The 23,527-nt window shown below is 45.5% G+C and overlaps 2 protein-coding genes and 1 long non-coding RNA gene across 7 annotated transcripts in view; 1 reads left to right on the top strand and 2 right to left on the bottom strand.

Moving 5' to 3' along the window:
• The window catches only part of SIN3B (SIN3 transcription regulator family member B), a 14,327-nt gene extending 6,227 nt beyond the window's left edge, over positions 1 to 8,100 (bottom strand). The window contains 13 exon segments of the mRNA XM_068420636.1: positions 174 to 357; positions 619 to 857; positions 1,233 to 1,349; positions 2,032 to 2,239; positions 2,963 to 3,081; positions 3,517 to 3,606; positions 4,115 to 4,237; positions 4,493 to 4,636; positions 5,020 to 5,283; positions 6,287 to 6,440; positions 7,044 to 7,150; positions 7,827 to 8,063; positions 8,065 to 8,100. Coding sequence (XP_068276737.1) covers positions 174 to 357; positions 619 to 857; positions 1,233 to 1,349; positions 2,032 to 2,239; positions 2,963 to 3,081; positions 3,517 to 3,606; positions 4,115 to 4,237; positions 4,493 to 4,636; positions 5,020 to 5,283; positions 6,287 to 6,440; positions 7,044 to 7,150; positions 7,827 to 8,063; positions 8,065 to 8,100 — 2,022 coding nt within the window.
• On the top strand, positions 8,020 to 22,963 carry LOC137674865 (uncharacterized). 4 transcript variants are annotated; one of them, XR_011049868.1, is made up of 4 exons: positions 8,020 to 8,163; positions 10,433 to 10,583; positions 18,837 to 18,959; positions 19,523 to 20,096. It is a non-coding gene; the product is annotated as an uncharacterized lncRNA (long non-coding RNA). The 4 variants fall into 4 exon arrangements; XR_011049867.1 differs by lacking the exons at positions 10,433 to 10,583; positions 19,523 to 20,096 and adding an exon at positions 22,528 to 22,963; XR_011049866.1 differs by lacking the exon at positions 10,433 to 10,583.
• TMEM38A (transmembrane protein 38A) lies at positions 16,840 to 23,527 on the bottom strand. 2 transcript variants are annotated; one of them, XM_068420639.1, is made up of 7 exons: positions 23,347 to 23,396; positions 21,510 to 21,574; positions 20,990 to 21,146; positions 20,239 to 20,423; positions 19,547 to 19,634; positions 19,323 to 19,440; positions 16,840 to 18,993 (listed from the first exon to the last, which is right to left on the bottom strand). In XM_068420639.1, exons 3-7 carry the CDS (start codon positions 21,133 to 21,135, stop codon positions 18,772 to 18,774), a joined length of 759 nt encoding a protein of 252 aa, XP_068276740.1. In that variant the 5' UTR covers positions 21,136 to 21,146; positions 21,510 to 21,574; positions 23,347 to 23,396; the 3' UTR covers positions 16,840 to 18,771. The 2 variants fall into 2 exon arrangements, with proteins under 2 accessions (XP_068276740.1, XP_068276739.1); XM_068420638.1 differs by lacking the exon at positions 21,510 to 21,574 and having other exon boundaries at positions 23,347 to 23,527.

Here is a 23,527-nt window from a genome sequence, read left to right as displayed (position 1 = left end):
CATTCCTGCCAGAAGAAATAAGCCAGCATTAACGCTACGCTTGGGACAGTCCTTTTCGACTGAGAACTCTTCAGAGCACTCCCACCTCAACAAGGTCCCAGGCGCTATGTAAACAACTAGGTAATACCATCAAGGAAGGACACACAGGACGGATTATTTACTAGCAAACGCACCTCGTCATAGACACTCTCAATTTCATTCAGCAAGCTCTTGGAGCGCAAAGCTTTGGTGTCATTTTGTTTGAAGTTGACGGCCTGGTGGTCTAGGGACTTCAAGTAGGCTTTCTCATACTGCTCCCGCCAGATTTTGTTGAAGCCCTGCTGGGCCTCCCGCCATTCCTCCTCTTTTGCTTTCAATCTGCATAAATGTATGATCTACTTCAGTTCAAAAGGACAACCACAGAAATACAGACAAAGCACTTTTAACGTAGCCAACTGTGATGCAGAAAAAGTTTTCAGTATCCCTGGAAGCAATAAATAAATTTAAAAAAGCACCACCACCAAAGCTGAGTTACCCTTTGAAACAACATCTACAGAAAAGAGTTGCTTAAAAATGCTTTAAAAATTCTGTATCGGTTTATCTTAAAGAACCCAGGTGAACACAGAGAATGGGAATTACCTCTTCAGAACAACAGGAACTGCAGTAACTGGGTTTTTCTTAAGACTTTCAATGATCTCTGGTGCTTTATCACCATAGATGCGATAGATGGCCCTGCGCTGGATCACTTCGGATGTTCCTCCCAAGCAGTCATCCAGGCGAAATTTCTCCTGATCCTCTTGTGTCAGTCGTGACAGTTTTTTCTGCACGCTCTCCAGCACACGTATCGTGGCTAAATTGGTCTCCAAGACAACATCCAACTGTTAAGAGTTCACAAAGACACCGTGTAAGAACAGGGATAGCAGGAAAATGGAGAGCAGCGGTGCTCAGGCTTGTGGCATGCATTCCAGCCCCACTGGGTGGAGCTAAGAAGCATCAGCAAGGTTTCTTACTGGAAAATACACCTCCACCAGTTCTCCCAAAGGTAACATGCTTTTTAGAACTGGACTCATGCCTAGAAAGAACTATTAGACTCCAGGCAAGGGGGAAAACACCAAACTCTAGCTCAAACCAAGAAACATTAATAGAACTTTCAGTAATTGGCCACCAATTAATTCAATCAAAATCCTCATAGCTCCAAGTTTTACTTTCTGAGGAGGCAGACAGGCAGAAAGGAAGCTCAGCAGCAGAAGTACCTCAAACCGTTCATCTTCACAGCGGTGCAACTGCTCCTCATAAGGAGTCTTCTTGGAGCTGACAAAGGTGGAGTCTTCAGACCAGGACGGAAACGAAACCCAGGTATCATTTAACACCTGCAACAGCACAAAGACACGACATTGAACAGATCCTTATGAGCCCAGAGCTGTTCTCATGGGGTCTGATGATACTTCTCTGGTTTATTTTTACACAGTTCTTCCCTGAGTTTCTATTGGAAGTTTCAGACCTAGTTCACAAGTCACTGCCATGACTGCTCCTCAGAAGATCAGAGGTCTGTGTGGAACTGTGCCAGGGCCCTGTGCAGAAAGCCTGAAAGCACCTTCACTATCATCTCACAAACCACAGAGATCACTGCAGTAATCAGCAACTGTAAGTAACAGAGACAGAGGCGCCAACAATAGTGAGAGGTGGGAGCACCTATGCTGCAGAGGTCTGTTCTCAGGGAGAACAGTGCCCAAGACACTGGCTCACAGCGCTCTTTCAGGAGAAAAACTGTTTCTAAAGGCCATATTGGTCCACTGCTATACAATTAATTTCAGGCTACTTAATATTCTTTTCTGTCTACAGGAATAAATTTGTGGATACAGACTCGAAAGACATTAAAGTGAAAGCCTCTTATTTCAATAAATTGGATGAATAACTGATGTGAGATTAAAGCTGCCTGATCAGCATTAAAGAGGGGAGTCCCCACGCAGAAGCTGTAGCACTGACTACCCCACCTCAAGCTATGTAAGTACAATGTGTGTTCAGGGATTGAATAGGGTGATCCCAAAGTACCTCCTTGCAAATGGCTGTTCTTCCACTGCACTTTGGCTGCTGATAGGTTTTGGGGAGAGCCCGGTAACTCGATCCTATGCGTTTGCAGGAAGCATAATCAATTTCCCGACTCATTCCATCCCCAGATCGATCGCTCAGTGGAGAAGCAAATGAAAGCTCTTTCACACCAAGGAAGGACTTGAACTGTGCAAAGAGTTCTGGGAATTTCCTTCAAAAACACAAGTAAGTGTATTTTGTTATTTCACTCTGACAGTTTTAGGGTGGCTAATGTGTGTCGTAACAGTGAGGGAGAAAATCTAAACAAACTTAGCATTGCAGTGAGAAATCTTTCACCACAGTTTTACCTCCGGTATCATTCTCTCTGAATTACTTGAGGGTTTTTTGACCTAAGGCAGGAAAATAATTTCTCGTTGCAACTACACAAATGCTCCCCTTAACTCACGGAGTCACTGATCCTTGCCATGTGACTCCCTCTTCTGTTGGAAGCCAAACAGCCCGAGAGGCTCACATCAGAGCCAGAACTATTTATCCTTTTCACAGCTCTGTTATAAGATTTCATGTTTATACCTGTATTATATTTTGAGAGATTAGAACAGGGTGTGTGAACAGAGACCACCCTCCAGAATCCATGTGATTCTCTGCCCCCTATGATTTAGTATAATATCAGGTGGTCTGCTGCTTGTGAGGCTTTACAACTGGATGCACAGACAGAGGAAACTATCCTCCCCAAAATGCTCTTTAAGAGCTGTTAAAAGATTCAGATTTTATTACTCCTCGTTTTGGATTAGCCTTCAATTTCTTGCATGCTACCTAGGAGATATTTCTGAAGTTAAATCCAAAACTTCAGTAACAAATTCACTATGTCTACCAAAAAGTAACAGAGTAAAACCTAAAAAGTACAACACAGTAGAGAAGGCAGTCGGTAACTCACCCTAGAAATGGTGTAACTAGCTGGAGCAACTCAGAGCCAGAGACCAACTCCTGGTTGAAGAGAGCAATGCAACGGAGAAAATTTTCATAGACTTCCTGACTCTTTAGCACCCTGCGCACCTAAAGCACGGTTTGGAGAGAAATGATCAGGTCACCTGAACACCACGTTTATTTAGTTCATATTCTAAGCAGTCTGAACCACAGGTACAGTGACAAAACTCTGTCTACTTTGCAATGTAAAAAGAGAATATGCCCAAAAATGCTCAGTTTCAAACAATAATCTAGTAACTACAGATGGCACCATGAGGAAACATCACTGAAAAATAGAGAAAAACATGTCTGTAACAGACAAGCACTCAGGAAATGTTAATTATCAGTTTCTATTCGTCTTCCAAACCCACCTTTTTTCTCTTTTCTTGCTCTTTCTCTACCACTTGAAAAGTCAGGCAATTGCTAAGTGCTGACACACAGATTGTATAGAAACCCAACCAATTAATAACCACACAAATGGTTGAAAATAAGTTCACAGAATGTGAGAACAGGCCAAATACTGACCTTGTCAAAGAAGGAAAACTCTTGCAGTGTTCCGTATTTTCCCACTGTCGCTACTGACAGATCTTTGGTACCTCGCAGTTTCATTTTCTTCTGTCAAAAGAACAACCAGTCAAAATGTTGTGACTCAAATGCTATTAAATTCCATTTCACTGACATATAACAGCTCTCTGCAAAGGAAAAAACTCCTATTTCCCAAACAGTGATCTAGCATTGCTGTGTCAAGTCCTCCACAGCAATCTCTAGGAAAATACCCCCAGCTAAGAAGAAGAAACAATGACAAAAAAAGATCACTTGAGAAAGAATTCCAAAGACAGACTTCTTTGTAGAAGAAATAACTTGTCCCTTTCCAGGGCCAATACTTAGTACAGAAGGTCTTGATATGTAGTATTCAGCATGTTACCACACACTTAAGCATACTTTAAAAATTCCCTTTTTTTTTCCAGTAATTATTATTTTTAAAATAATTTTGAAATTTTGTTTCTTGTACCTAACACCTACATACCTCCAAGACCCTACTCATTACAACTGTATCTAAGCAATCATCTAAACACAATGAGGAATACCAGGTCATTCTAAGTTTTTACTTGCTAAAAGATACCTTTGCTGGGCCAGAAACAGGACGCAACAGCAGGGGTCTGGATCGCTTTTTGCTGTGTTCCAGATTCTTCTCATGCTCAGTTTTCTGGACACTGTTCACTTCACATGGTCCATTTCCTGTGAACTGAAGTAAATAAATAACGATTTCAATGTTCTCTTCTCCAGTGGTGCAAATAAAGAATCCCATATATCAGAACAGGACACAGAGCACGTAGTTAAGTCACCTGTTCTGCGAAATTCCAAACAATAAAGAGAAGCAAAGTTCATCTACTGGCTGTACGTTTTTCCATAATGTTTTGCATTCCTAAAACTTCTTTGTGTATTCTACATACAAACAGAGAGTATTCAATATTCTGCCTTGTTCTAAGCATCCACATACCAAAGATCTTTTAGCCTCCGGGAGGAACTGTCCAAACTCAGAGAGCAGATCCTCCTGTCCCCTGAACAGATTTGCTACTTCAGTAAACACCTCTTCCTCTGACATGCCTCGGAAGGGTCGGCCTTTAGTGTTCAGCTGTTCTTTCTGAAAAGACATGCACAGGTGTTAAACAGAGTCAAAAACATACCTCACACTGCAAGAAAGCTCATCAACTCAGCCAAAAACCTTCTGCTACACAAAATTGAAACTTCAGATAGCCCAAGGTTCTCACAGTGTATCACTAAATCAACCGAAGGTTAGTAAAGACAGATCTAGACACGACCCCTTTACACCTCAGACCCAGGAAAGTCCTACAATTTTCACACTTTTTTGTCATTTCATGTGAATATCTATGAGAGAATTGTTGGACAAACACCAGTGCTTGGGAACTGTATAAGCCTGTTCAATAGGCAGACATTTCATTTGACAACAATTACTCAAACAGCTACAGTGCAAACCCACAAGCACTTATATGGAAGATTTTTTACCTGGTAAGTATGAAGAATCTCTAAAAAGGATCTGTAGATTTCTGGATGGTCAAGGAAACGCGTTTTGATCTTATTCACGTAACTGATAGCATTATTGAACTCTACAGAATCAGACTCCAAAGGAATTTGGGATTTATCTTCTTTGTATGAAAGCTGTTGCCTAAACCCCTCGGAGCAGTCGCTGTGATTGTGCGAATTCTCCTGGGAGTAATGCAGCAACAGCCCACTGCCAGGGAGAGCGCTGGGAACCGGCTCCGAGGGCACCTAGTGGCATAAGACACAGAAGACAGTGACTTGCATAGAAGCATACATGCAAGCTCACAACTATCTAGCATTAGTATTTTCAAGCTGTTTAGCTAAAAAAGATTACTACGTGAAGAAGGAAAAAAAAAAAGATTTAATTAGCCAATAAATTTCCTTACCTAGTTTATTAACACCATCAGTTTAAAAAATCCTGTAAGTCACATCTGGCTTATGAACCATCTGACTCATTACCACTTCTGACTGTCACCACATTATCCACACAGAGGCTGTACCAGACAACACGCACATCTTCTGTTACCACTGTTCTATTTCAGAGGAACTGTCAGTTTTAAGAAACATATTCAAGCGTATGGCTCTTAACGATGCTAAATTTCTAAGCAACAAAGAGATCTAACGGAACTGAGATCTAAAAGATATTTACTGCTGCTAATTAGAGTTAAACCACAAGTTTATCAGTAGAATTCAGGTAATAGCTCTGTTTCAGCCTCCACAACCACACAACAACAACAAAAAAGCAGCAGAAGCCAATATGTACCCATCTGTATTACAGCATATGTCTTTCATTGCAGGATGTTAGCAACTGGATGGCAACACCTGGCACGTATGTTTGGCCCACTGCCTAAACACAGTTCCCAGTTTCTCAGTGGAAGACTGGAAATGTGATTCTTCCAGGATCTCTTTTTGAAATTTGTTGCTACACACACCGAGAATAAATGTCTCAAGCCAATTACAATTTCAGTTTCAAATCTGACTGAAGTATTTGGAGTTGCAGTAGCACTCCAAATACGCAGGAATATCACTCTTGTGTAAGCTAAACTAATAACTGGTTTGAGAATAAATATTCAAATGTATATTATGCCCATTATCACAGACTTTGAAAACCAGGTAAAAACTTTAGCAACGTGCAATACACGTAAATCTACATAGCCTAAACTGTGCAAGAAGTGTGTACAACACCACGTGTAACAGAATTTATTTAGAGAATATGAGCTCTATAACTTACCTGACTATTCAAAGGTGACTGTATACTTAACTTGCCGTTCTTTGGAATTTCTATCCTGTAGCCCAGAGGGAGGAAAGCATTGAATCCTACAATGAGGTCGGGATGCTCGTGGAAAAGCTGTGAAACACGTCGGATTACTCCAGGTGTGTCAATGCTAAAATTGAGAAGAGTTTGTTACTTGTGTCCAAATAAGAAATACAAGCTAAGCCTAGCGAATGACAGAAGTATGTGAAGCATCTGGCTTCTTACAGATGTAATTTTTTAACAAGCAAGTTTGGAAACTTCAGACGTAGAAATCAGGCCAAGCAGAGGGAATGACCACCATCCACCGCAGCCTCATACTGGGAGGGTTAGCCATAGAGAGGAGATACGAGTGAGCAGGTTACCCAAAATGGGCAGGACAGCCATCAGCTCTAGGGCTGACAGGTCACAGAGAGGCCCTGCACTCAAGCTTCTTCACTTGTTTTCTAGATCTGCATTTCAGAGTGGGAAGTAAAACCAGATTTGCCTTTTCCTGTGGATTACATCTCTGGAAAACGACGGGATGGACAGAGACCTTGCACCTCCAGTGTCTAGTGACTGCACTACTGGGGGGACAGGCCAGCAGGGTGGCCTGTGTGTCTGTGGAGGTGGAAAGATGGTGTGAAGGCTGGGGGACCCTGCAAAGGCAGAAAGACCCCCGGCAAAAGCCGAGAGACCCCCGCAAAGGCCAAAGAGCTCCCTGGAGCAGCCCTGGAGGGCAGGGCCTGGGCTTTACCTCTGGCTCTTGAACTCTTTCATGATCTCCAGGAAGCCGTTGTAGGTGGCTGGGTCGCTGCCAAAGCGGATCTTCACCTGGTCCAGGTAGGAGAGCGCATCCTCCACCTGCGGCGCAAGAACACGGGTGAGGCCCAGAAAGGGGGCACAGGCCCTGGGGCACCCCACGGCCCCAGAATGGGCGCAGGGGCACCCCACAGCACTGAGGGAGGTGGGAACAGGCGCCGGGGGGAGCCCCACAGCAGCAGGGAAGGGGGAGCAGCCCGGGGAGGGGCACACACTACCAGATGAGGAGGCCCTGAGGAAGGGAGGCCCCGGTGGGGCACCACCGTACTGGGGAGGGTGGGTCTCACGGTACTGGAGGAGGATGGCAGGGCACAGAGGGGGGCACGGTATCGGGGAGAGGGGAACAGGTCCCCGGGGAGGATGACCGCGGTACCGGAGAAGAACAACCGGGCTGGGGAAGGGAGGCACGGTAGAGGGGAAGGGGAAACAGACCCGGGAGGGGGCTCACGGTACCGGAGGAAGAAGGCGCAGGCCCCAGGGGACCCCACGGTACCGGGAAAGGAGGGCGGCGGGTGCCCCAAGGCACCGGGGGGAGAAGGCCCCGGGACACCCCACGGCACCGGCGGGGGGCACAGGTCCCGGGGGGCAGGTGCGGCGCCGCGGACGGGGCGGGGGAGGTCGCGGCGGGGCGGGCAGGGCCGCCCCGGGGGGGTCGAGGGCAGCGGGGAGGGAACGGGGAAATCACGGCGGTCCCGGCGGGGGCAGTCGCCGCACTCACATGCACCGGCAGCTTCTCCTGCGCCGCGGCCCGGCCGCCGCCGCCGCCCCAGCGCGGGGCGCTGCCCCCCCGGCCGCCGCCGCCCCCTGCCGCCATGTTGAGAGTCGGGCAGCGGCGCGCGCCCCCCCGGCAGCGCGTGCGGAGCGCCTACGTCAGCGCGCACGGCAACGCCCGCGCGCCCCGGCCCGGCCCGGCCCGTGGCGGGGCGGAACCTTCGCGGCCACCGTCGGCGCCGCCCGGGAGCGCGCGCGGCTTCCGGCCCTTCAACCGCCATGGCGGGAGCCGCGCCTCAGGCGGCTGCGGGATGAGGAGCGGCAGCGGCGCCGTCCCGGCCCCGGTGAGTGGGCTAAAGGAGGGGAGGGGAGGGGATCACCGGGGGTCCGGCGAAGTGGGGTGAGCGCGCTCCGGGCTGGGGGGGCTCGGGGGTGGCGGTCGGCACGGGCGGGTGGTGCCGGGGCTGGGGCCGAGCCCCTGAGGGGGCAGCGACGGCCGAAGTCCCCGGTGCCTCTGGGCCGGGAGCCGGTGGCCCTCGCGGCTCGGGGAGCGCCGAGGTGGGGCACGGGAAGGCCGCAGTGCCGGGGCCCGCCGGCGGCCTTTGAGCTCCGGTCAGCGGTCCGCACCGAGCTCTGGTGCCTGCGCTGGTGGAGCTGGATAAAAGGTATCAATGACTCTAAATAACCACAGTGAGGGAGTTTTCAGCGATATTTAGTGTTGTAATTCTGAGACACTAAGGCAAAAGGATAGAGAGAGAAACCCGCAAGCTCAGTCCTGGGTGTTTGTGTTGCTTTTTCCTATTCATTTTTGCTTTTTACACCACTGAACAGGTTTGGGAGAGCTTGCTGGTATGAATCAGGCTCTCAGAAGAATTTCCTTGGTTACACTGTTGCTTGAGTTTTCCCTGTCTTTCTTGCTGGATGTTACTGTGAACGTTGCCACGATGTTCTGGAGTGGGTTATACTGAGGAGGGGTGGTCTTAGGACAGTGAAACTTCTCATGGATTATATAACCAGCTCTTGTTATTGCAACAAATCCTTCTGCAGTTGGTACCCTTCTGTTAGCAGTTGTGTATACACACTGTACAGCCAGCAAGGCACCTGTGGAAACCAAGCTCAGAAAAAAGCATTTACTGTGTAGTAGGGTTGGATTTAAAATATGCTGCTTCCCTCAAATGGTCCCTTGTCACCAATCTGAACTCAGTAAAACTGGGTCCTGTGAAGAGCAAGGAGGAGAGGAGTAAAAAATAAGCCATGCTGCTGTTATGATTTGCATAGTAGAAACTTACTGGAATCTGTCTTGCTTTGCCCTTAAACTTGCTGCTCATATTTGAACCCAGAAAATTTTTCTCCACTATGTGCTGGAATACTCCAGCTGTCGTCTTGCAGTTGCAGCTTCCAGTTACAACGCTGATAGGCTGTCTCTGGATTCGGTATTCTAGCACAGTTTCCCTTTCCAAACACTTTCACACACCTCACCTCAGCTATAAAATAAGATGAGGATTCACAAAATAAGGGATTCTCAGTGCTTTCAGCAATTGGGAGAGTGCTGGCAGCTCGGAGGTGTCTGTGTGCCTACAGCTCGAGGATCACCAAGCTGTCAGAGCTCTTTTCAGATGTGAAAAGAGCTTTCCAACCATAGCAAGGGGAGAAGGCTCACCGGGGTGCCCAGGAAGGGCATGCAGCATCTCAAAACCTTCCATATTCCAGACAAGCATTGAGCCATTGTCCTGGTTTCATTGGGATTTTGTTTGTTTGTGGCCAGCCATGGTGATCAAGGCCCTCAGCAGTTAAATCCAGGGCAGCTGAGCCAGGCTGGCCCACAGGTGTATTCTATAGCATTGACATCAGGTTCACTGTAAAAGGGAGGGCTGGCTGGGGAGAGGTGGGGCTCTTTTTACTCTCCTCTCTTGCTGTTCTTGGAGTAACTTCCTGCAACTTGTAGCTAAGTATAATTTTGTGTGGTTTGTATTATCATTTATATTGGTTTCTTTATTTTATTAAATCTATTTAACGGACGAGTCTCCCTCCTTTTCCCAATTCCCTTCCTTGGTTGGGGAAGGGACACTGGGTGAGAGGAAAACATTGTTTAGCCCTGGGTGTGGGCTAAACATAGACAGCCATCCTGGGAACCTGCCACCAGCAGCTGGTAATCAGAACTAAGTGCCATCGCTGTGACACCTGCCATGAGACACACAGAGGAAAGGCTCTTCTTGATGCCACAGACTGAAAAGAGACATTTTGATGTTGTTACTATGCTGTGTTTCCCCAGCTGGAACCCCCTCATACTGTCTGAACCCCGCAGTCTGTGCCAAGAGCAAGATTAGGTTCTCTCAGACATATCTAGGTCAGTGTGTGCTTTTGTTGTCCTGACAACAAAATGACCCACTTTATCCTCATTTGTTGAAGCGATTGCAAATGGGACTGGTGTGTGACTGAGCACGCAGGCGAAGGGACCTTTATCCTGCCTTTGTGTAAGCTCACAGGCCAAACTGTATTTCTACAGAAACAGATGTTCTTCTCCTTCTTGCTGTGTTTATTTATTATGTTTCTTGGATCTCATTTGTAACAGATGGATAATTAGATATATTCTTGGGCTGTATCTGTCCCCAGGACTAATCCTACCTTTGAGGAACCCAGTGAGCGTTCTGTTTGGGGGCCCTCCAGGTGGCTGGAGAAATCTGCACAGTGGAATGAGAACAGGGGAGGGACAGACACTGCACCAGCTTAGACACTGCTGACACAGCTTCCTGATTACCTTTGGGTAAGAAGGCATGAAAAAAAGAAGCCTGGGCAACACCTCTGTGTATATGATACTCCTAAGAGGGCAGTGGTATGAAACTTTAATTACTGGAACTCTGCAAGAGACACTGAGGTACTCAAAATCTCTTGGTAGGTGTTTCTCATGTGAAAGACTTAGGGATTTGGACCATGGATGACCAAGTAAGCAGCTTAGTCTTTCAGGACAAGGAACCTCAAGACTGTAGGTTATTTGCTGCAACATTTCAAGCCTATCTTCTACCATACAAGATAAGGAACCCCCACATGTCAACAGCCCCTTTTATGCTAGAAGTTCTGTGCAAGTGTGTATAATTACGTGGCACTACATAATCGTGTGATGAAGTAGTACAAGAGGGAACGCTAAAATTAGGACGGGGAATGGCGGTATCTGCAGCTTTCCTTGGGACTGTTCTAAGTGAAAAGTGATCACTAATGAAGTCTGTGCCAGTGTCAGATGAGGAAAGAGCTCCCTTGGGTTAGGAATTATCACGTCTCTACTGCTGTCCAACAGGGAGCAAGCGCTCTCAGTGTAATACTTCTGGAATAATTCATTAGCTCTCACCAAGGGTGCAGTAGTTACAGGAAATCCTTGTATCGCTTTGCACTCAAGCTCACCTGAAATTCCAGACTTTACAGGGAGAGAGCAGGTTTAACTTCTAATCTTGTCTTTTGGTGAAAATCTAATCTCGTCACATCCTTCATCCCAAATACATGAGGTCTGCCACAACTTGGACAGGGGTTGTAGGTAAAATCTTAACACTAGTTGTGTTCTTATATGCCCACTAATTTCAGATTGTCTGCAGTTCTCATACATTCCTTCCAGAAACTGCAGCTCTAACTGTTTCTGTAAATGCTGACCTATCTGCTCAGGCTGGAAACACCTCAACTGTCCAAACAGCACATCCATTACGTTAACATCCTACTGGAGGAGATGCTGCAGTGTTTTCTTTCTTTGGAAGGCACTTTTTGTGGAGTTGAAAGCCTGTCTCAGCCTGTGTTTTCTTATTTAAAAATGGAGACGGCATGAATGGTTTTCAGAAGAAGGGGAAACTGAGTTTTGTAATTCCTGAAAATCTGAGTCATTGCGACCCGCTGCCAGTTACCACTTTAGGAGCTCAGTCTGGCAACTGTGTCCCGGTAGGCAGAGGAAGTGGGAAATATTTGGATATTGTCCAAGAAGAGAAGTTCTTTGCAAATATTTCTTGCTGTTACAGTGGTGGATGGGAATCAAATGTGTGTTGCCCGGGGTTTCGAGAAAGCCTGCGAGCTTTGCTGCCTTGGGTGCAGACAGGCATCGCGCTGCACTGAGCTGTTGCTGCACAGTAGTGCCTAGGCTGAATTTGGCTTCACTGCAAACGCCATTAGTTCCTGAACTAATGCAGAATTCTGCCATCTCTGACATGTTCTAAGTGCAAATTGGGTGTGGCCGAAGAAAGCTGTATGTGAAGTGCAGCAGATTAAGGGCATCTTCACTTTCAAATGAAGCTGCTCTGCTAAGCACAGTAGTCTCACTGCATTTTAACGCTTTGCAGACTCTAGCAGAGAGAGTGCCTGATGCATTCAGCAGCCTCAGGACTTCTCAGCTTATTTACCTGAAAAAAACTGAGCTGATGGAGATTCGGACCAGGCTGGATGGCTGGAAAGGAAGAGGAACCATCTTCCCATAGAGGAGAGCTCAGCTTGCATCTGGACTGAAGCTCGTGCTGCTGACTGGACTCCCTGAGCTCTCCTCAGCAGAGCCTGCTCGTTAGAGGGAAGATGGCTGATGGCAACGAACACCAGTCTGTGGTGCCTCCCTCCAGAAAGCTGGCTTGCTCCTTTTTTTTAAGGAAAGCCTGGGAAAATTTCAGCTACTTTGATAGGAAATTAGGAAATGGTTGACTGTCTGCACTGAGAGGCGGTGAAACTCCACTGCATCCTGGAGCGACCCATCTGTATTTGAGGAGGACACATATCTCTATAGCAACCAGTGTTTGTCACTTGGGCAGGATCCCCAGGGTCTCTTTCTAAGGCAGTCAGTGGGTTCCCTATCAGGTGCTGTACACCTGAGCTCCCTTTGTTCGCTACCCTTGGCTATTGTAGAAATACTCATTGTGTATCTGCGCATCAGGTAAGCCTACCAATACGAGTATCATTTATGGTTCAGGCATTCTCAGCCATTTAAAGGAGGTTTCTTAATACCCAGGGAATATGCCTATGCCCTGTCACTATTTGCCTTCTGTCAAGCTGTGCAAGAGTGAATTTACTACAAGGCATTTAAACTGTGCACAAGAAGTATTCACCACTTTAAGCCTACATTTGGACTGGGGTACCATCCCCAAAAGAGCAGCACGTGGGAAAAGGTAGAAGAAAAAATTTGTAATTTACAAGCTCAAAGGCAGGAAACTGCAGCTGTCAACAGAGAACAAGTGGAAAAATAACATCTTTGTCCAAATGCCCTTGGAATAGGCAGGGAGAGGAGGTAACTGGTGCAACCATCTCAGCAGAGGCCCTGGCAGCACAGGTGTCTCCACCTCATGTTCACAGAGCGTGCTTTGCAATGTCTGTCTTCCATGCTGGTCTGTTTTCCAGTATTCACAGCACGTTGCTATTTCGGTTTGTTTCAGTACGTGTTTCTGTATTTGTTCTGTATAGCTTTTCCAGTAAGAAATACTGCCTTCATGTCCTGTGGAAACAGGGATGGTGCTCTACCAGCCAAGCAGATTCACTCACTCAGAACCACTTTCTGCTTCCCCATTTTCTCACAGGAGACCATAATCTATTATTCCTGCGGCTTTCTGCCTTTTCCAGGAAACTGAACTGAGCATGTCAGAGAAAACCAGTGTCAGGCAGAGCAGCTGCTGTAGTTTTTCTGATTCTCTCATGAAATGAGATTTAAGAGGCTGGTGTCTATCCATGTCTGTAGTCTCTCTGTATCCCTCTGGCATACAGAGGAATAATTAAAGAAAAATTAGTAATCTGTATTTATGGGCTCCTTCTGCAGACAACACTTGATTAATCTCCACAGTCATCTAGCCAAATAAGAAGAGATTAACCGACATCCTAATCTGTCATAAATCAAAAAGGCAGGGAGACAAAGCATCTTACCTTAAGAGACAAACATTACAGAGAGCCTACATTAGGGTTTAGCCTACTTTAGTCTAGATCTAATGTAAGACAGCATTAGGACTCTGAAGTCATGGATTTTTAGACTGTTCTTCAAGGCACTGCAATCTGTGACGTGCTACGTGCATCTCACACTGCATATACCTGTCATTATTACTGATTACACCAATTCTTGTCACTAACAAATCAAAGAAAATTAGTTCACTCACTGATTCGAGCAGTTGGCTGCAGTGGGACCAGAAGTCCCCAACTAGCAGATCTTTTTTTGGAAAGTCAAGATCTGCCAGCTCGATTGAGAAGCATCAAGGGCTGGGATGATTGGAAAAGCAGCAGCTTGCTTTCTGCAGGAATGCAGCGTGTGTGATATGGTTTCTGGTGAGCTTTCTGTAATTTGCAGATCAAAACCAAACAAAATCAACCAACCAAATCTTTTCCAGGGACATTCTGGGTTTCCTCAGGCTATAAAAATGTTCAAGCCTCTAAACGTATCAGACCTGTTTTCCTGCATTCCATGCCTATAGCCTACCTGTACCCTAAAGCTAAGATGAAATCACTATCTATCTCACACAGATTCTTCCTAAAAGGTTAGGCTCGAAAGCCCTCTAAAAAATTTCCTCCCCAAATTATCTTTTGGAATGTAAAGGAAACAGATAAGGGTCATGATAGAAAATAATAAAATGGTACTTTTTCTAGGGATAGTGTGTGAAAGATGCAAAGCACAAGTGTAAAAGAGAGACCAGACTCAGAGATATTCATGAATGTTGATCTTAGTGCTATCAACATCTCCTTTTTGTCAGAAACGTTATCACAGAGGTGACGTGAGTAGCAGCTGTGAGTCACAATGGCAGCGTGGGCTCTGGCATGATGGGGAACTTGTTTTCTCACCGTCTGTCTGTTCCATGAGCCATCATCCCCCAACAGCTTGCTCGCAGGCTGCTGCCTTTACAGCCCACATGAGTGCAGGATTAAATGCTTAGCTGGGAGGTAATTTTGTGGGTGTTTACCAAGTAAGAACCACACTGTTGGTGTCTGATGAAATCCAAACCCCTTTAATGGGCCTTTCCTTACAGTGGATGGGCACATGGGACAAACCAGATCTCCTTGGGGCCAATAGGAAGAGCATCCTGAAGAGGCAAATATCAACCCCCTGTGTGTAGTGTGACTGTCCCAGCTTTGGTATCAACAGCATGTTTTCTCCATTGCTAGTAGTTTGCCTTGTCAGTGTCCTGTCTTCCTAGTAGAGATGGAAAAAGCTCGTACTAAATCCAAACTATCTTTGTGAGCTTTCTAGAAAATCTTTTATAGACGTATATTCTGATTTCTCATTATTTTAGCAAAGAACTAAAATATCTTGAGAGAAAAATCTTTGCTGCAGCAAAAAGCTGGGTATCTAAGGTCATGGGAAATGCCGTGCTCTACCAGCCTTACCTTCCACATAATCCTTGGTCTTGTGCTACTGTGAAGTGCATAAAGCTGTGAGTTTAATGCCTCTATGTGTCCTGTGTGCTACTTGGACTGACCCTTTCAGCACTGATCTAGTGCTTTCCACCTTTAAAGCACCATAGAGCCATGAAATAGGCTGCAGGAAGAAGCAGGCATTTGGCAGCTATTCACCTGGCAAGTGTTAAAAGGAACAACTTCTCTATGGCTCAGGAGATGGCCAAGGTAACATCCATCTTTATCTGCTGGGTCTTTCCGCTCAGCTGGATGATATAATTCGGTTACTCTTTGGACAAAAGGTGGAAGAATGTACATACCATCGTTAATAATAAAAGGGGAAAACAAGGACACTGGTTGCTCTAGCTTGGCGCTCTATTGTGTTGGCTTTGCCCTTTCTCACATAAACTCTTCACTACAGAAATCCTTTCCTTTGGCCTCCCATTTTTTTTTACTTAATTTACTGTGAAGAATTATTATTGTTTTCTGTAAAATTATCCTATGGGGTTTTTTCCCTACAAACACAGTAAGGGCTGTAGAGCTTTCCCTGTCTGTGAAGCTGATCTGCAACGATGAAAAAGCTGTAGACGCTGGGTTTGGCTTGCTCTATGTAACAGAAAAGGGAAACCTGTCAATCAAGGAGAAATGCTGAGAGCAGCAACTGAAACACTCTCCTTTTTCCATCAGGCAACCAGGGCCTCTTTGAGGATTAAACCTATTGCTAAATTTAGCTACATCTCACTAGAGTTAGTATCAGGAGTTAGCAGATCAGAACATCTTTGGAGGCAATGACGTGTGTCCCATGGAAGTCTAAGCCCTGGCATGCTTCTCTCCTGCCCTGTCCTGCAGCGGCGTTTGGAGCCGGGAACATTCTGCACAGCCTGGGACTCTTGAGACGTGGTAGGATTTTTCAAAGCACTTGAAATACTTACTCTCATCAGCCAGCTCTTGTTTATTGTTCTGTCCAGGTCCTGAGCAAAATTTATTCATAACACTGAAGTGGATGTCACGGAAGAGGAGGGTGGTTAAACCACATGAAACATTCTAGTGCTTTTTTTCTGGAGTTTTTTGTTAATATGCAGAAGGCTTGTACTGACCCTCCACCATTGGCTGGGTCATACAGAGACTTTAAATCCCACACTCCAATGCAGCTGATCTTCTCAACTGCTCTGATAAATTAAGGAGTATTAATAAACATTTTTAAAGAGTTAGATCTAGGGGGGGACAAGTTAAACCCATCGGAAAATAAATAGCCCTTTGCAGGTCCTTATTTAATGAGCCAGGTAGATTAGATTGACTGTGTCATGTTTTCCTCATCGCTCCCATCTCTGTGCCATGGAAGCAAGTTCCTCCATCCCTCCAGGAAATGCCCAGCTCCCGTGTTCGTTCTGGTTGGAGCAGAGTCTTAAGGAAGAAGTGTATGTGTGGGTAAATCAGGGCTTCCCAGAAGTGTAGGAGCAGCCCTGTAGAACCCATTGGTTAAAATATGCTGCTTTTGAAAGACCCATCTTTGCTTCTTGGGATGAAGGACGCCTGTCTGGAATGGTACCGGAGCCTCCCAGCACTGAGCCATGGAAATTCAGGAAAGGTTCTGTATCGTTCAGTTGGCATCATTTTGTCATCAGGCCAAAGAGGCTTTAAGTAGATCAAGGAGCGTGTGGCTTCCGAGAGTGGCGACAGTAAAAGAAACACACATATTTCTTCACATGCTTGTGGACAATCGGTCACTTCACAATTTTTATTTGTTGACAGCTTTTATAAAACAAAATTCCCCTTGAATCAGACATCTCATAAAACATTTATAGTCTTGTGCATGCTAAGGATACATCAGGTTTCAGTAGAGCAGTATCTGCAGAATGAGACAGTTGAGTTGTCACGTAGAATTCCTGTTTTCTACTGAAGGGGAGGGAAACTCACAAAAATTAAGGCACTGTCAAAACCCAAGCCCACAAATCATTTGACCTTTTGTACTGGCTTTCATCTGGTTGTATACAAGAAATTTTTTAATTTTTTTTTTAATTAACCATCCATTCCAATTTTGAACAGGGACACAAAAAAAAATAAAAACACTTAAATCCTCCTATTTATATTCCCAGTTGCAAGATGACAGCAGCAAACCTTATCACTAGGGATGGCAACGTGCTGCTTAACTGCAAGGCCAGCGCTCCATCCCCATGCAGGCCATTTTCACCACAGTGATCCCAGCCCTTGGTGATTAAAAACCCCCTCAGAACAAGTTCTGGTCTTTGGGTGCTTAAGATGACACTTTTAAGAACAAAATCAGTTATGAGAACAGCTTAAAACTAGTCTAAAAGCCAATATTTACTAAGCAGAACATGAACAAACTGACAAGACTCCTCCCTGAGCCATGCAAGGCGTTTTATATTATTCACTCATTGGGCACAAGCTGCTTTCACAGACCTGTAGTTTGGCCGAAAGGGACTTACAGAGGATAATCGATACCTTCAGCTGGTGTGCTTTTATCGGTCCTTTAAAGCAGTTTTAATCAGCTGGTGTGAAATCCACTTCTTCAGCCTTTATATCTTAATTTAAGAATATTGGAAATGTTCCTTCCTGCATCCAGTGAGAGTGTCCAGGCTGTCTGTTAGCACACCAAAATCACTGCTGCGAGCACAAGCCAGCACGTAGCTGTGGCCTAGGACCGTACTTAGAAGTATCCAATTCTCTAGATAAAGATGCAGAGTTTTAAAAAAGCCAGTCTCAGGTCCATTAATTAGGTGTCCTGGCAGTTATAAATAAATAGTAATAAATACTTATTTACACTCACACACCCTTCTTGTATCCCACAGGATTACAAACAAAGCAGAACCATGCTTCTTCCCTAGTTAAATATGATCAGGTTTGAGGTGGGACACACTTATTAACAACGTGCAGCAACGCTACACAACAGTTTAGAATAATAACAGAACCAATACGTAGCACTCGGAGCGTTCCACAGCTTCAAAGCTCTAGCAAACACAGGCTTAGTTAAGAAAGTGAAAATGTTCTACGCATGAAGAATCAGAGGGAACTTAGGTTAGAGAAATTGAGCTTGGCCAGGACACCAGAGTCGCTGGCCTTATTGCATGTAAAATGTCACATTAATTGGAGATATGGCAGATGTGGGAGCTAGGAAAAAAGAGATCAGGCTCATATGAGACCATTTAATTTCCTTGAGTACGAAATCCAATTTCCACGTTGATTGTGTCTAAACAGTTTGCTGTTTTGGTAGACATCAAAAATGTCAATGAAAGCTCAAAGGAGCTTACGAGTTGCAGAAGCACAAACCATTACCTCCATTCATAAATAAACGCAGTGAAAGATTTTACATCAGTTGAAAATGCTGCATCACAATTGCTGACAGCTTGGGAACTGGCACCCACTTATCATCCTGGCACAAACCTACAAATCCCTGAAAATATGATCAGAATAGAGAGACAGAGACCCAGAAGCGAGCAGCAGCACAGAGAGCACAAATGAAATTCAGGGACCGGCCTGGCAGCGTCTTGGCTTCCACCTCTCCTCTGGAGTCTGAGAGAGAAGGACTGGAGGATAAAGGAGGTCACAGGTGGCTTTGAGGCTCAGCTCTGGAAGAATTTTCTTGGCCTATTTACTGTGTGGTTGCTTTTTTATTCAGCTTTTTTTGCTTTCCGTTTCCTTGTGCCTTCATTTAGCTCCTCTTTTGATTTTGCAGGAGGAGGTGGAGGATGGGAAACCTCATGGGAGGCCCTGTGCTGATCATGATGATGACTAGTGTGTCCACTAGAAACAGAGCCAAAGAAAACTGGGCAGATGAAGCTTTCCACTGGAGCAAAAGGTGAGGCGTGAGAGTGAGTTGCTGTCATGAAAACCTGCCATGCAACAGTGAATACTTGAGTTAAATATCACATACACCAGCTAGGAAATGCTAACTAGTAAGGAGCATTCACTTACCCCAGATAAAAGTCCCTATTGCTACATGGACTCAAGGCTACATGACTCATGGTTATATCACAAGGATCATCTACCATACTGCCTCTATGATGGAGAATTTAGCCTGTAATTTCCTGAGCAGATCTTCCCTGGTATGTACAGCCAATGCTTTCCACAGTGGCTTAGGAAGGTGAACACCCCCAGTTTAAGTCTGTACCCTTTCTCTGGTTCTGTAGATTTGTTAGCAGCAAACCTGCTGTAAACTTACCTTGCAAACTATCATGAACATGGTGAAAAAGAAGATGAGGTTGGCTTCAGAGACAGGGAGCCAGCGAGTTTGTTGCAGAGTGAAGAGGATTGTGCCATACAGACTAGCCTTTGTAGGGCTAGAAGAGAAATAAAGACGTTTTCTAGAAGGTTTGCATCCAGTCCTGAATGGTTCTTTAAATTCCATTTTTGATCTGACAGAGAATTTACAGGCTACCTACTTACAAGGACATGTGAAGAATTTCATTTGTTTCTGGCTTCCAGACCCCACGCAGCAGTTGCTCAAAGTTAGACATCAAGGCAACACCAGAACCTGTGAAACAATAAAAGTGAACAGCCAGAACTGCCACACCAGAAGAGAGCTCTGCTGTGTTCTCTAGATCCCCAAGGGATAAGGAGAACCTAAGGGGAACAAAAGGTTCATGATATTCTTCCCAGATTTAAGAACTTAGCCTAAAACAAGAGCATGGCAAATGCTTTCTAGACTGTACATTTCCTGAGGCAGGGAAAAGGCATTTGCCTCTGTTCCATTTACTGATGCTCAAATGCTTGCTCCAAACAAAAGCTAAAGGAAAACTGACTGGGCTGTTCCACCACTGATAGAACCCCCTGAAAAGATACAGGTGAGGCCAGAGACAGTAGAATACAGGAGAAAGAATAAAGAATTCCTGAATTCTACACCCATATTTGATAGTGGCTCCAGTTCTTCATGCCTCCATTAAAGTTAGATGATGACTCAACTGACAACCATTCTGCAAGTATGAATAAATCCCTGTGTTCTAGGGAGCTTGATTGACTGAAGCCAGCTGACCACATCTCAGGGAGCTGGTCACCTTAAGCTTCGCTCCCAGATCCTCCCATCCCTCCCCACAGGGCTGGGTGCCTGCCTGCTGCATTAAAAGTATCTCGTGTTTCACCTTTGACCCATCCAGTAGCCATCATAATGAACCACCCGTGGTGGTAACGGTGATGAGCGTGGTGGACCCCAGCTGCAATTTTACGAACTCTGACCACCTCCTTCATTGCCACAAAGATGAGCTTCATAGGCAGAAAGCTAACACACTTGTAGAAGAGGTTCATGGGACAGAAGAATATCAAATACCTGGAACAAAACCACAAAGAGTTTATGGATCCATTTGTTTGTCCTGATCTGGGATGTATAGAGAGGATTGATTAAGAGTGCTGTGGTGTTAGCCTGAATTATGTCAGGGAGAAGGGAATGCTGGCTCTGTCATGCAAAAGCACTATATGCACTGAGGAACTTATTGAAGGAAGCGTGGTTATTTGTGCCCATTTCACTAACATGATGAAGAAAATGCCCCCAAATCTTCACTGCGTGCCCCTCCTCTACTATATGTGGTATCAGTGCAGCGTGGTTTGGCCACAGTTCAGCTGCAGCAGCTATTAATAGAAGTGCCCAGCGACTGGACTGGACCCAACCCATATAATCAAAGCACTGGACAACTGGTCAGAGAAACTGGAAACCAGATCTAGGAATACAAAAGACTCAAAGACTACCTCATCCCACCTCTTCTTTCCCCAGTTAATCCAAGCAAGATAATACGTGTGTGTCACACAAACAGAACACCTCCCTTCACACCAGCTGGTTTCATACACAGCCAGCGGCGTCTCGTGCTTAATAAATTAGGTGAAGTGCAAAAGACTCACCAGACTGCTGTGGCCAGGATGACACTGGAGTTATTACTGAAGTAATCGAGAGGTGATTCGCCAAGTAACAGATCAGCAAGTATGTAACTTCCAAAGCAGTGGAGCATAGCACAAAGCCAGGAGGCAAAAGGGCTCTTACGAGACATCTCCACAGCTCCTGTGAAGCAAATTCTAAATGAGAAGACTGATTTGGCAAATAACAGGAACTTCAAGACCCTCTAAGATTGCAGCGCGTGTTCTCCAACAAAATAAGTCAAAGAAAAGTGTTTGTAAAACAAAATACAAAAATGTGTATTCCGTGAAGCCTGAACAAGTACCAGATATTGTCAAGAAACGATATGTGTGATCAGAGCTTGCCGGCCCCCCATATGGTTTCAAATGAACTGAGTCATTAGAAGTTTATGAATTGGCTAAGAGTTTCTCTCCTGTATTTGCTGCTACTTACTGCAGTCAGAAAGAACAATTTTTCCCTTGAAATCAATGTCTTTTTACAGTCTAAAAATAAAATGCATACTAGTACCATTCTCTCCATTGCTTCAACCTAGGTGCCCTCTAGAATTCATGCTCTTTCATTCATAAGATAACCTGTAAAGATAGAACAGTAATTCTTAATCTTTATTAGAAAGAAGAGGATTTGAGGATTCTTCCCTGCTCCTGTACTGGTTTGGAAATGCCCTCTAAAAATACAACTAGATATGAAAACAGTGTTACTATTTGGTATTACATTAGTGTCTCCTCCCACAACCTTCTATTGCCTTTTTTTTAAATTCCTCGAGCCATTTTCATCCACCTCTGTATTCCTTCAAGGAAATCTCTCAAGAACATCAATTCTGTAAGGTTTCACCAGCTTTAACTGCTCTAGAGTCCTTTGTGCAGCATTTCAGATACCAAACTCTGTTCAGTAAGCAAGTAACAGGCAGCCAAAAGAGAGAATGCTAAAATATTATGTCAACATTACTAACAGTGGCCTACCTTAAATAGCAGTAAGTGAATCAGCATATGCTAAAATGATGACTGCTCCTACTCCTCCATCCTCAAAGACATTTGAACCAGCTGAAAACACAGTGGAAGCGAGACAGCTGCAACAGCCATGATATGAAGCCGGTTCTATAGGAACCTGAAGTTGAACTTGAGGCTTAAATTTAGTAACAGTTGTTTTTCTTTGGCTCCGTGAAGCCATGCTGTCTCCAAGGAGGAAACAGGACATCACTGTCCTGACACTGATCTTCAGCACAGGAGCTGTGGGATGAAGCGGTGTAGGAATCTAGTGAAAAGTACACCCCAGCCTTCTCCGGTTCAAGTGGATTACTGGGCTTACATATTTTTAAAAGCTATTTTCATAAGGCTTGCCTGTTAACTGTTCTGTTCAGGAGTTAATGCTGGAAGACAGCTGTAAGTGATCAGGCCTCGAAAACTCAGCACTTCTGTTTCCATGGAGTTTAAATAGAACAGTATGTAGATTGTCCAGCAAAGAGATCTCACAACTGGAAGATTTAAAAATAATACTAAAGTGTGGGTTGGTTTTTTTTTCTCCTCAGTCATCAGGCAGTTAGACTGAAACCGTTCAAAACAGAGCATGAAGAGTGCACACACTATCAAAAACACATAGAGAAGATGGCATTCGGAAAAGCCCAAGGCGTAGTCAGACTGCAACAGCGCAGAGAGTGAAAACTAAGATGCACATCTATCGATCTTTACAAGATAAGCCCAGGAAAACAAAGAAAGCAAGGTCAGTTAAGGTGCCTGAGAACAGATTACGGCACAGTCTGGAAGGTGGGAAAAAACCAAGGTGTTATTTACAGCCTTTTTGTGTATAAAGAGCAGGAGAGTATTGCCACAAAAATAGAAAAGCCAAGCAACTGGACAGAACTGTAACACTAAGTCCTGGGATAGCAGCAAAGAAGTGACTGAGCTTAAATACTTCATTGTGATTGGAATCCAATCTTAAATAAAATGCCAGATTAATTTTCAAAATCAGAGTGCGAGTTCTTGGGTTTTTCTGCTTTATAATTGGAGACACATGTCTGACCTCTGAAAAAAGCAACGCAGCAAGGCTCTGAGCCCCGAATACCCATCACACACACGGCACCGCGGCTGCTCACAGCAAAAACTGCGGAGACCGGATAATCCGGGCGGGATCCCCTGTTCACGCACAACAAAATGTCAGGTTTGTGCCTCAGAAAACACGACGCGAATGTTACTGCCCTTCCCCAGCGCGCCCCATGTCATTCACCGCCCTTAAAAAGCGGTTTCCCCCCCGACCCCGCCCCCGGCCCTGACTGACGGGGCTGTGGCCGAGGCGGCCGCCGGCTCCCCCGCCTCACCCGGGCCGGCCGAGGGCGCGGGGCCGCGCTCACCTGGCTCGTACTTGAGGTAGAGGACGGAGACGATGAAGTAGGCGGTGTCGAAGAGAGGGAAGACGGGCAGGGCGGCGAAGGCCGCCGCCAGCTCCCCGAGCTGCAGGGCCCCCGCCAGCTCCATGGCGCCGCGGCAGCGGGCAGCGCCGGCCGCCCTCCCTCCGCCGTTCGCCCCGGCCCG

The sequence above is a fragment of the Nyctibius grandis genome, chromosome 31, assembly GCF_013368605.1.
Source record: "Nyctibius grandis isolate bNycGra1 chromosome 31, bNycGra1.pri, whole genome shotgun sequence".
Classification (NCBI taxonomy): domain Eukaryota; kingdom Metazoa; phylum Chordata; class Aves; order Nyctibiiformes; family Nyctibiidae; genus Nyctibius; species Nyctibius grandis.
The sequence above is the reverse complement of the archived record's forward strand: the minus strand, read 5'-3'. Positions and strand labels throughout refer to the sequence as shown.

Excerpts from the sequence above, each read along its gene's own strand:
- TMEM38A (XM_068420638.1), bottom strand. The coding sequence starts at position 23,470 with ATGGAGCTGGCGGGGGCCCTGCAGCTCGGGGAGCTGGCGGCGGCCTTC. Across the intron at positions 19,635-20,238 it reads GGCTACTGGATGGGTCAAAG|GTTCTGGTGTTGCCTTGATG; the intron begins GTGAAACACGAG and ends ATTGTTTCACAG. Across the intron at positions 19,441-19,546 it reads GAAATTCTTCACATGTCCTT|CCCTACAAAGGCTAGTCTGT; the intron begins GTAAGTAGGTAG and ends TTTCTCTTCTAG.